We start from the raw sequence: 12,345 nt of genomic DNA on the forward strand, positions 1-12,345 counted from the left end.
AATTTATGTGAATCTCACAAATTTTTAGGCTTATGATTTAGTGGACACTGATATAAAATATAAATAGTTCGTAAGTCACACATTATTATTCAATATTATAACAATCATTAATATAGGTACGTGAACAATTATTATTGTAGTTTGTATCTAGTATGCAAGTCAATGAAAACAAAATANAAAAGTTGTCCGTTTGAAATCCCCTTAAGATATTACGTTATGGAATATGTTATTCTTTGTAAATGTAGTTTTTTCCTCAGCAAATATTATTATTGACATATACCTAGTCAAAAATATATTATATCGTGTCACAGAAAATTGTGAAAAACCATGTCGAATTTCGTGGCGGTGTTGATTGCGTTTTCCACATTTTCCGCACTGATCCAGTGGACGCCGGTCGGTGCCGCGAACATCCTGGCGGTGCCCACGGTGCCGGACAAGAGTCACTGGAACGTGATGCGATTCGTGCTGCGAGCGTTGACGGACCGCGGCCACAACGTGACAGTGTTCACTTCGTCTCTGGACGGTGACCGGGAGGGTTACACGGAGGTGGACGTGTCTGCAGAGCAAAGGCCACCGCTCGTCGACGTGGATGCGACATACCTGATCGAAACGATCGGTAACACGTGGCAACTGTTGCCGATCATGGAGAACATCAGCCGAGTGGCCTGCGACGCGATTTACGGACACCCACTAATGGCGGACATCATGAACGGGGCGGCCCAACAATTCGACTTGGTCATCACCGAACCGTTCATGTCGAAGTGCGTGGCGTACGTGGCCACCGTTCTCCGCGTGCCAATGGTGTACGTGTTCCCACCGCCGATGGCCACGTTCCTTGAACGTCCGCTGACCGGTCACATCCCAAACCCGGCGGACGCGGGGCACGTGCTGTCCGGCCACGGAACTCCCAAAACGTTTTCCGAACGATTCGCCAATGCTGTGCTGACTGCGTACTGTTCGGCATTGACGTGGTACTCCGAGTGGAAGATGCAGCGCACCAACCCTCGACCTTACGACGCCGTGGATCTGGTCAAACCGTCGGTGATTTTCGCCAACTCACATTTTATCACCGAACCGTCTAGGCCTCTGACTCCGGACGTCGTCCAAATCGGCGGCATACATCTAACCCCACCCAAATCGATACCAAAGGTAATTAAGAAGACTCCACGCCCACATTGTTATCAAACTTAAAGGTAAGAACGTTATCAGTTTTTATTGATTTCTAGTAGTTGTACGAGTGTGTACATAATTCTTTACAGTATGCAATTATTCATAGTTCGTGAAAATATGTAAATATTCAAATGTACAAACACAGATAATAATGTTCTTAACTTTGAGTTGAATAATACTTGTAAATTCATAATGACATAAACAGATGTCTGCGGACTGTTATATTGTTTCCCCCCTCCGACCCAAGTGCAACAAAGGTAAAATAAATTTACTCAAAATCATTTTTTTTTTTTTTTTTGAGTAATTTCTGTTATCAAAAATATTGTGAATCATATTTTTGAGGGTAGACAATAGACATATATGGATATGACAAATATTGTTTTAAAACAATTTAAACATCATTAAAATGTACGACATTTTTTTCATTTTGAAAATCAAATAATAATAAAATACAAAACCGATATGTGAAACCTTCAAAAATATTTCCTTCTATAATTTTTATAATAGGCGATTTTACTCTAAGATTGCCTGCTCAAAAATCACAAAAACGATTTTATTTGAAAGGCGAAATTATCTGTCTTGTGCTTGGGCCTGAGAAAAAAAAATACTGCGCAGACATCATCTTAAAGTTAGCAAAATAATCACGGTATTGCAAATGCAGTGGTTCTCATAAGTGCTCCACGGAGCTACGTAAGAGTAACCCATGTGCCCGCGGACGTATCGGAATTAAATTGAAATAAAATAATATTTATTTTAACATATTTATTTCATAAATAATAATCCGATTATTTTGTTTCGTAGTCAAAGACTATATTAGATGCAAAATGGTTGAAACTTATAATGCTTTTATTATCTGTAATTATAATACAGAAACGAATTAATAACATATCATTCAAAAATCATTTTTATGAGTTATGTATATTTCATGAGCATTAAAAATTTTTGGGGTTCCGTATAATTTTTTTAGCAACATAAGGTCTTTATAATTTTGAGAACCATTGTGCTAATGTGTATAAATGCATCAATTTGTCATACTATAGTGTTGCATGTCTATAAGATGGAGAAAACTCATATAATTTTCCTTTTTTATACAAATAGCTTACTTGTTAAAGGATATTTTGGAATTCATCGAAGACTCGGCACACGGAGTGATTTACTTCACATTCGGATCTATAGTTTCAATGTCATCGTTTCCAGAACACATTCAAAGCGCATTCCGGGAGGCGCTCTCCAGGGTTCCGCAGAAGGTGTTGTGGAAATATGACGGTGAAATGAAAGACAAACCGAAGAACGTTATGACTCGTAAATGGTTTCCTCAACGTGACATACTTTGTAAGAGCGGAATTACTAAAATCAGGCCATATATATACAGCTACTATTAATATTGGACTATATAATAATATTATAATTTTAATGCGACCTTAATTTTTAGTGCATCCTAATGTAAAGCTGTTTATCAGTCATGGAGGAATATCTGGAGTGTACGAAGCAGTGGACGCGGGTGTGCCTGTACTTGGATTTCCGTTTTTTTACGATCAACCGAGAAATGTTGACAATTTGGTAGCCTCGGGGATGGCGATCAGGATGGACCTGTTATCCATCACCGAAAAGACATTGTTCAACGCTGTTTTTGAGATTATAAACAACGATAAGTAAGCATCTGTATGTCTTTTATTAAAACTTATAAACAATTCTCACTCAAGTCTATGTGTATAGGTTTCAAAAAAACGCCAAAATTGTTTCCACACGGTTCAAAGACCGACCCATGTCACCCGCAGAATCTGTGGTCTATTGGACGGAGTACGTCTTGCGTCATAAAGGAGCTCCACATTTAAAGTATCACGCTCTGAATCTGACATGGTATCAATACTTTTTGATTGATGTAATCAGCACATTTTTGTTTATTGGGTCTGTCCTATTTTTCATAATGTATTATGGCCTAAAAATGATTTGGAAGCACAGTTATACATTTTTCCAAGCTGTCAAAGCAAAACGTGAATAAAATAATATGACACAAATAATAAATGTTTTAATATTCTTCAAAATACTTCAAAGATACAGCAGTCATTGTAATCGTTTTATTGTCAAAGTTATTGGTTGTCATGCGTATTGAGTATAGTGAATACTATACTTAAGATTCATTGTACTGAGATTTTCTAAACTTAAATATTGAATAAAGAGTTAGGTATTTATGTAAATCTGTTATAGTAAGTTATTAATAAATTGCGGTACATCTTTTTAATATTTATTTATTTTTATTAATTAACTCGCTGAAACATAGTCTGTTGGTTGATTTTTTAGTAGATTTTTAACTGTAGGGGAGTGTATCGTGTATGGTTGGTTTTTAATCCGTATATATGTAGCAAGGATATATATAGCACATATAGCACACTCGAGTATTTACTACCTTCTTCGAGAATTTACTATTTAATTATATAATAAAATATAAATTATCTTACCCTAATTCATCTGGAGACTTGTCATATATTCGATGATCGAAGGATGAAGAAATAGTTTTAATATTGATCAATTTATAATTAAATAAAAGATAAGAATACAATTTGTACATTAGTCATATTTGAAAGAATGTATTTATCATTGGAAAATACAAAATATTGTACTGATTACTGAATATATAAAAGTATGACGTAATAAATATATTAAAATTACGAGTATAAAATACACATCTAAGTATACATACAATAATCATGATACCTCATACATATGTATAATGTACAATGTATAAAAATCAAGCATACAACTAGTTTACGTGTAATACACTCCAAAACTACTTAACCGATTTCGATAAGATTAAGCTCAATGTGAGTATTTTGATCCTACTTAAAATATAAAATATAGTTGTCATCTCAATAAGTGGCCATTATTTTTTTTATTGAACATTTAAGAAATGATTTTGAGATTTATGATGGCAATTTTAGTTTATAAATGGGTGTTATTGGTTACATATTTTATAATTTGTCATGGGAAGTTTGAACATCACAACGCAGGGTATTAAATGATGAATTGAACACAAATCTTGAATCATATTGAGATGGTATTTTAATGGGCAACGAAATGCACGGTATCAGCTAGTATATTATAACAAAGATTATGGTGATGCCACTTTATTGTTATCCGTTAATTATAAAGAGTGACTTACATTATCCATTACAGTACTTCTAAACAAATTATTTGTGAAAGATTAAAAAAATCAATTATCTTTTCATAAGTGGTCTAAAGTTTGCATGGTTATAATAAAGCGTAGTGGCTTGAATTTGTCATAGTTATATGCGGTTCATGAAATCGCTCTCATTATTGTGTTACTTTTATGTTTTGTATGTAAATTGTATGTGCTTACGATCATTTTTGCTTTAGTGCTCGAGTAAATAATATTCAATATTTTATAGGTGAGTAAAGAATCAATTACATTATATAGATAAAATCTGATGTCGTGCATATTTTAAATCACAACACACCAATACTACGGTAAAATATTATTGAAACAGTGGAAACAAGTAAAGAACAGTAAAAATAGTTTGAAAACTATTAAGAAACCTTTCTTAATAGTTTTCATAAACTTACATTACGACTTCAGAAAAATTATTAATGTCAGCGTACTAATCACAATTTCTTAGAAAAATCGATTTTGGATCTTATTTCATGATGACATTATTGTGTTATTTGAAATTTGAATCCAAAAATGTTAATCCGAAAGAGAGAAATTTCGAAATACCATTGTAAATATTAATCAAATCAAACCCGACACATTCACCGAATACCGATTACCCGGTCATTCCAGACACATTATCTATAGTTAAATAATTTTATATTGTACTTCAGAATTAACTGGAAAAAAACATGTCAAATTTCGTGGAGGTGTTGATTGCGTTTTTCACATTTTCGTCACTGATCCATTGGACGCCAGTTGGTGCCGCCAACATACTGGCAGTGGAGTCGGTCGCGGGCAAGAGCCACTGGAACGTGATGCGATCTGTGCTGCAGGCTCTGACGGATCGCGGCCACACGGTTACCGTGTTTACACAGTTTGTGGACGGTGACCGGGATGGTTACACGGAAATAGACGTGTCCGAGCAAATGGCACCGATTGTTAGCTTGGACGTGAGATACGTGATCGAAATATTCGGGAAAAAGGGTACATTGATACCGATTATGGTCAACGCTACTCGGTCGGGCTGTGACACGATTTACGGACACCGAATTATGGCGGACATCATGAATGGAGAAGTGGAGCGAAAATTCGACTTGGTCGTCACCGAACCGTTTATGTCAGAGTGCGTGGCTTACGTGGCCACTGTGCTCAGGGTGCCCTTAGTTTACGTGGTACCGACGCCAATCTCCACGTTCCTGGAACGTCCACTCACAGGACACATCCCAAACCCGTCGGCCACCAGCCACGTGCTGTCCCACCGAGGCATTCCCAAAACTTTTATCGAGCGTTTCGCCAACTCGATGCTGACAGTGTACTGTTCGATGCTGACCTGGTACGCTAACCTGATGCCCGACCCTCGACCGTACGATGCAGTGGCATTGGTAAAACCGTCGGTGATTTTCACCAACACGCACTTCATCACTGAACCGGCTCGGCCGCTGACGCCGGACGTTGTCGAAATCGGTGGCATACATCTGACCCCTCCCGAACCGATACCGAAGGTAATATTAGAAGGACCTCACTCTCGCATTACCGGCTCTGCAATAATGTTAGCTTCAACAGGCCAGTTACTAATATAAACATAAGAAAATGTTTGATTTACACAATATAAAAATGCTCGAGATTTTTAAAAAAAAAACCAACGTGCACACACACCCTGCAAAATGTTTTTACATTTGAGGTTTATAAATTATAATAGTTTCTAATTATTCACGGTTATACTTATTTAAGGTAACAACAAAATATTGCAGACTTTGGTATTGCAAAATTGCAATGGTTTACGTTTATAAGACGGAAAAAAACTCATAAATCTGTGATGACACAGCTTGATAAGTAGATCGAGAAGTCTTCTGATCACACTGCGTATATTCAAACTATGATGTTTATCATTGTTAATTAAACTTTCATTTTTGTACAACTTAGTGTATAGGTTTGATTGTTCCCAGGATATATTAGAATTTATCAACGACGCTCCTCACGGGGTGATTTACTTCACGTTCGGGTCGGTGGTTAAGATGTCGTCGTTACCGGAAAACGTACTGAGCGCGTTCCGAGAGGTGCTCGCTAGGGTTCCACAGAAGGTGTTGTGGAAATACGAAGGTGAAATGAAAAACAAACCGAACAATGTGATGACGAGGAAATGGTTTCCGCAGCGTGACATACTCTGTACGTGCCCAAATATTATTATAACTCTCTATTTATGACAAAACGTTTAACTTTTAAGTTGTACCATTTATGGTTAATCGATTTTAAAACTTAACGTAACCTTTCTCGGTTGTGTAGTGCACCCCAATGTGAAACTTTTCATCAGCCATGGAGGTATATCTGGAGTATACGAAGCTGTGGACGGAGGAGTACCGGTGATAGGATTTCCTATTTTTTTTGACCAACCGAGAAATATTGACAATCTAGTCGATGCTGGAATGGCGATATCTATGGACCTTTTTTCTGTTACTAAAGAAACGTTTTTAAACGCCATTTTGGACATTGTTAACAACGATAGGTGAGCAATTTTTTATCTTAAACAAAAAATAAAAATAACTATGTACAAGAACTGTAACCCGAAATGGTAGCTGCTAAATATTCATCTATTATTGATTTGTGGCCAGACCTCTGTTATGGTTGAATTCGTACGCTGTTAACTTTTCAAATTCATTCTTTGCTTCTAATCAAAGACGTCTCCGGACAATTGGTAGTAGGAAAATACTAAACTTATAGTTATGGTAGTCATAATTAACATTTTCTAAGATAAAATTCTTAATAGCAGGTGGTATTCGTAAAAGTACACCATAAGTCAAGACACGCGTTTTTGGTTTTATTGTAATAAATTAATTTGTCCTTCATTGATTTGAATGATAAAATATTTTAGATTTATATAAAGTATAATTTTAAAAATGATTAAATTCGTCTAACTACACAGAAATCTAAGGAAGTTAGATTCGAATTCAAATACGTTAATGAATACAATGGTTTTACATGGACCATACTCGGTGGGTGGGGCATTATTGTGCTGTTTTTGTAGTAATAAGTCGATTTTATTGAAACGATTAATTAGGTATCATTCTGCTAGGGATGGCTATTCTTAGTATCAAATATATGATCTTATAACATGGTCGAAGCATGATACTAATTTGTCAAAATTAACTGAAAAAAAGCATAGCAATTAATTGATATTAAGAACGGAGTGTATCTACCTAAATTATAATTCATTAATTATTTTTATATCAATTTTTTCTTCTTATGATATGCAATATGCATCATCAATAATAGTTTTATCATATGTATTATTTAATTATTTATAAATGTACGTAACTTGGATTTGATAAACAAGTAACTCGTTGCTTATTAAGTTTACACCAATTAAAACTAGTTATGTTTAAAATTAAGTTAATGAAAATTGAATTAAAAAAAGTTAATTAAAAGGTTAGAATTAACTTAAATTTAACATTTTAACCTGTTTATGTCCATGCTTGTCTATTTTTACAATTTGTTTAAGGGAACAATTTAAGTGCAACCAAAATATAATACACACCACTATATGTTTTCAATTTTGCAGGTATCAAAAAAATGCCAAAATAGTATCTAAACGGTTCAAAGACCGACCTATGTCACCCGCTGAATCGGTGGCTTACTGGACAGAGTATGTTTTACGTCACAACGGAGCGCCACATTTAAAATCTCACGCTTTGAAACTGCCGTGGTATAAATATTTTTTAGTCGATGTAATTAGCACATTTTTGTTCATTGCGTTTGTCCTTATTTTCATAATTTATTATTTCATAAATGCGATTTATAAACTCATATTTAAATATTTCCATATAGTTAAAGTAAAACAAGAATAAAATAAAATGATATTGTACGATTATAATTTATAAATAATAAATATTGTACTTATTATGAATAATAGTAGGGACAGAAAGACTTAGACTCAATTGTTATCAACTCCTACTCGATATGTTGTTTATTTTCGTTTAGTATGCACTTAAATCAGCATCAGTCTCGAATAAAAATACATTTTATGAGTTAAAAAACCAAAAAACTGTTGTATGATTATGAAATACATACACAATTTCATTACAATTTAGAAATGTACCTACCTAAAGTTAGCAGTGAGCACTAGTATCGAAAATGAACTCATTATGTGGCCTGGTGTTTGGCCTCAGCCAATAATTTGCTCTGAAATCAAGCATCAGCCTATGTCATTAGTCGCCGGATGGGTGACCACCAGGGTTTTTAGTGACAAACCCTCGGCCAATACACACGTGTTCTAAACAACGGTACCCTCCGTTACAGCATGAAACCTATTAAAATAACCCGGGTAATGACCCTAGATCAGTGGTTCTTAACCTTTCTCACACATGTCCTGATATTGAGGTACAGGAGTTAATGGTATAAATTCATCATTCACATAATAATACACCTGCCTCGTTTATTGTGCTGCTAACGTGGTTCCACTACCTTTCAAAGTGCTCAATGCTCAATTATGATTATTAAATCGTTTGAATTATATCGCAGCTCCACAATCCACATTCCAGAAAATCATACATACGTTCATGAATTGTGCTAGTTGCTCTATCTTGATGATATTCTTTCGTACATGTTATACGCATCGCGGGTCGAGAATGAAAAGGTTTATAGGCCACTATTGTCAAAAATAGTTTTTTTTTGCATAAATTTGTTTAATTTTCAACTGTGTATTTTTTTAATTAAAAAACGGTGTTTCTAATTAGTGAGATACAGAAAATGAAAAGGCTCCATTTCATGAAAAATTACTGAATTGTTATTATAGTTGTAGTTTGACAGAACTCTTTTATTCTGATAAGTTTACGTAAGTATGAGAAGGTTCTATCGTCATGTTATTTAATGTTGGTTAGTATTAAAAGGTTTTATCAATAATGCACGACGTTTAAAATGTATATAAAGATAACTAAGAAAAATGATTTAGCTCTAGTAAATATTTAATTCAACTATTTCAATTTTAAGTATTAATCTATTTACTTATATAGTTAATAAACTACTAACTAGTGAATCAAAATAGTTGATTTGACTATCAACATTTTCAGAAAAAAAGTTTTACTATAATCCATTAAAAATATAGTTTCATAAAAAGGTTGGTTAGTTGTTGAAAAAATAAAATTGATTCGGATATTGGTATAACTGCATGTTTACAAAATGTGTTTAAATTTTTCGAAAAAATTGCCTGTTAAAAATAAAGAAACTTCATCAAACATTCAAGAAAATCATATCATCGATCCATAATCGTTAAACAAAATACGAGTACAATGACCTAAGATGTACCCGATAATCGATATTATCTTTATAAGTACATATAATTCTACTGTACGTGTACATGTCACTGAACTCCTCCTCAACGACTTGACCGATTTGAATGAATTTTTTTGTATGCTTTTGGGTGACGCCCTGGATGATTTAGATTCACAATTGGACCCGATAGGTTGGACCCGGAGAGTTGCTCAAACAGGGATTTTAAGATTTACGAAGTAAATATTTGTTTATATACGGTTGCCATTGGTTACGTGAGAAATATAAATATATTTAGTAGAAATTGGTAGTTTTTTTTTTTGTTTTTTTGATTGCATACAGTGATTCATCGGGCAGATCAGGTATGAGCATGCGTACAGTTGAATTTTCGTACATTGCCTATTAAGGTGGCTGAGTTGCACTTATAGCCGCTCATCGGCTCGTCCTAAATCAAAATCAAAATAAAACATATTATTTATGTAAAATACTCATCAAGCGGGGTCCGCAATCCACAGCAGGTAGGCATAAATATACTGCTCGCATTACACCATCGATTCTTATATAGAGTTGGCATTTTTAACGGGCAACAAAGTGCACGGGATCAGCTAGTATTTTATATAATACATTAGCAATGTATATTATTAGCAACGTTCGGTACAGGATAAAATATTATTAATGTAACATTTATTTTAGTTTGAATTGTTATAATAGATATATTTATAATTATAATCAAGTCCATATACATAGTATAATATAATATTATGTTATACAATTTAATTCAATTAATATTTGTCTTAAAATGATTAAACAAAATAACTAAACAATTTTTGGTGGAAGTAGAAACAGTTCCTGGAGAAATTTCTTGTAATTACTATTCGAAGTTTTCGATTTGCAGAAATCTTCTATCAAATCAGTAGACTGATTATTCGAATTGCTGACTGCAAAATAAATTAGTATTAGGTTTGTTGAGTTTATACATTAGATTTCATTTCTACAAACGAGTACATAATTCGATTTATATACGCATATAAAGAGACATTTTTAGCCGACAATTGTATTCAACACTAACTGATTTAATTGTTATTATTTATACAATGTTGATATTGGAATATTCTTCTATTATAAACTAAAAAATACTCTTAAAACTTCCGGATTTCGATTAATCTTATCGCAATACTTCTAAGTACATTTAAAAATTCCAAAAATGAGAATTTGAATATAACATTCATATTTTAAGCATAAAAATAAGGTGAGCAGGCTTAAAAATCACTCTGTATAGTACATGGTTACTATATAACATTTTTTATTATCAATTTTAATTCACATTATAATATACACTTACTTAAGAAGACAAAATTTTTGTAAGCGTCCGCCACATCTGTAAAAACAGATTATGTAAGTAAATACTTTACTATGATGATTAAAATGTTAAATAATTCAATGAATTGATCATAAAATAAACAATTTTGATTGAATCTCAACATTTATTTGGATTAAATGTAAAGAGCTTATCTATTACTTAAAATGTTGCTGTACGAATATCGTATACTATTTTAGTAATCATGTATCAATAAAATTGTAAAAAAAACATATTAAAAATAATAATTTGGTTTCTATATTTCAACAACAAACTAAACATTAATATTTGTTTAGCTAGGTAAATTGTAAAAATAATTTATAAAACAATTAATAAAAATAGAAAATATCTCATTAACATTTGAAATTCAAATACACAGAAAAAATAATTGTGCCTGTGTATCATATACGGAAAATACTCATTTTTTGTTGTTAAAATTTTAAGTGTCTACGATTATAAGTTTTTGAGTAAAAAAAAAAGAATAAAATCGATGTTGTCTAAAATTGTATGCGTAAAAATTCCCATTATTCCTGTTTTTCCCAAAGCTTTAAAAAACTAGTGGATATTTTCAATTTTGAATTCCTGAATGCACCAACTACAGATTCACTTTTCCATCAAAAAATACGATGCAATAAAATTTAAGCATTTTAACTACCTATCCCAAATGTTGATGATAAACAGAAAAAAAACCCACATTGCATTCAAAATCTTAATTCAGAGACGATGACGATGTACACTATACAGTCAAAACATTTTATATATCAATCCAACTTCACCAGTATTTATGAATAGATAGGTACATAAATAATTAAGTGCTTAAACCAAAAGTTAAAATTATTACAGAAAGATTACATTTATTATTAAAAGAAATTCCCAAACTTTTGAGGGTCGTAACTTATAAGTAGAGCTCGTGTTTTTATTTAATGGCATGTTTTTCCTTTTCACATTTTGAGATTTTTGTCATACATTTTTATTCGTAATACTTTAAAACTAATAGCACATTTTCTTGCATATGACTACATATTTCATATTTTTCTTTGTGCAAGAAAATTCAATGACCTTATATTTTGATAATGTTCAGGAATACAAAAAAACTAATTGATAGTAAAAAGTAAAAAATTAAATTTAAAAATAAGACCATCAAAACAGTTTCAGAAAAATAAGTATTAGATGCCGGATCTAATTAAAGAATTACTTCTCAAGATTTAGAAATGTTGCTGATATTGTATCTTTGAAAAAACTATTAATAGATTTTTAATTATTTAAAAATATATAAAATTTCTTTTACAAGTTTGATATTTTGATCCTTATATACAAGAACATGAATGTTTAATAAATATATATATTTATTATACTAGATTAGTGGGCTCAAACTCAAATTAGGTTC

The 12,345-nt window shown here is 32.7% G+C and overlaps 1 protein-coding gene across 1 annotated transcript; it reads left to right on the top strand.

Annotated features, from left to right (window-relative positions):
* Positions 1-231: 231 nt before the first annotated feature.
* On the top strand, positions 232-8,716 carry LOC111037158. Its single transcript, XM_022319540.1, has 8 exons — positions 232-1,149; positions 2,283-2,502; positions 2,603-2,822; positions 2,887-3,169; positions 5,017-5,841; positions 6,286-6,505; positions 6,623-6,842; positions 7,896-8,716. The coding sequence occupies exons 1-8, from the start codon at positions 328-330 to the stop codon at positions 8,179-8,181; spliced, it is 3,096 nt and encodes a 1,031-aa protein (XP_022175232.1). The 5' UTR covers positions 232-327; the 3' UTR covers positions 8,182-8,716.
* Positions 8,717-12,345: the final 3,629 nt, after the last annotated feature.

Source organism: Myzus persicae, unplaced genomic scaffold (genome assembly GCF_001856785.1).
Source record: "Myzus persicae strain clone G006 unplaced genomic scaffold, MPER_G0061.0, whole genome shotgun sequence".
Taxonomy (NCBI): Eukaryota; Metazoa; Arthropoda; class Insecta; order Hemiptera; family Aphididae; genus Myzus; species Myzus persicae.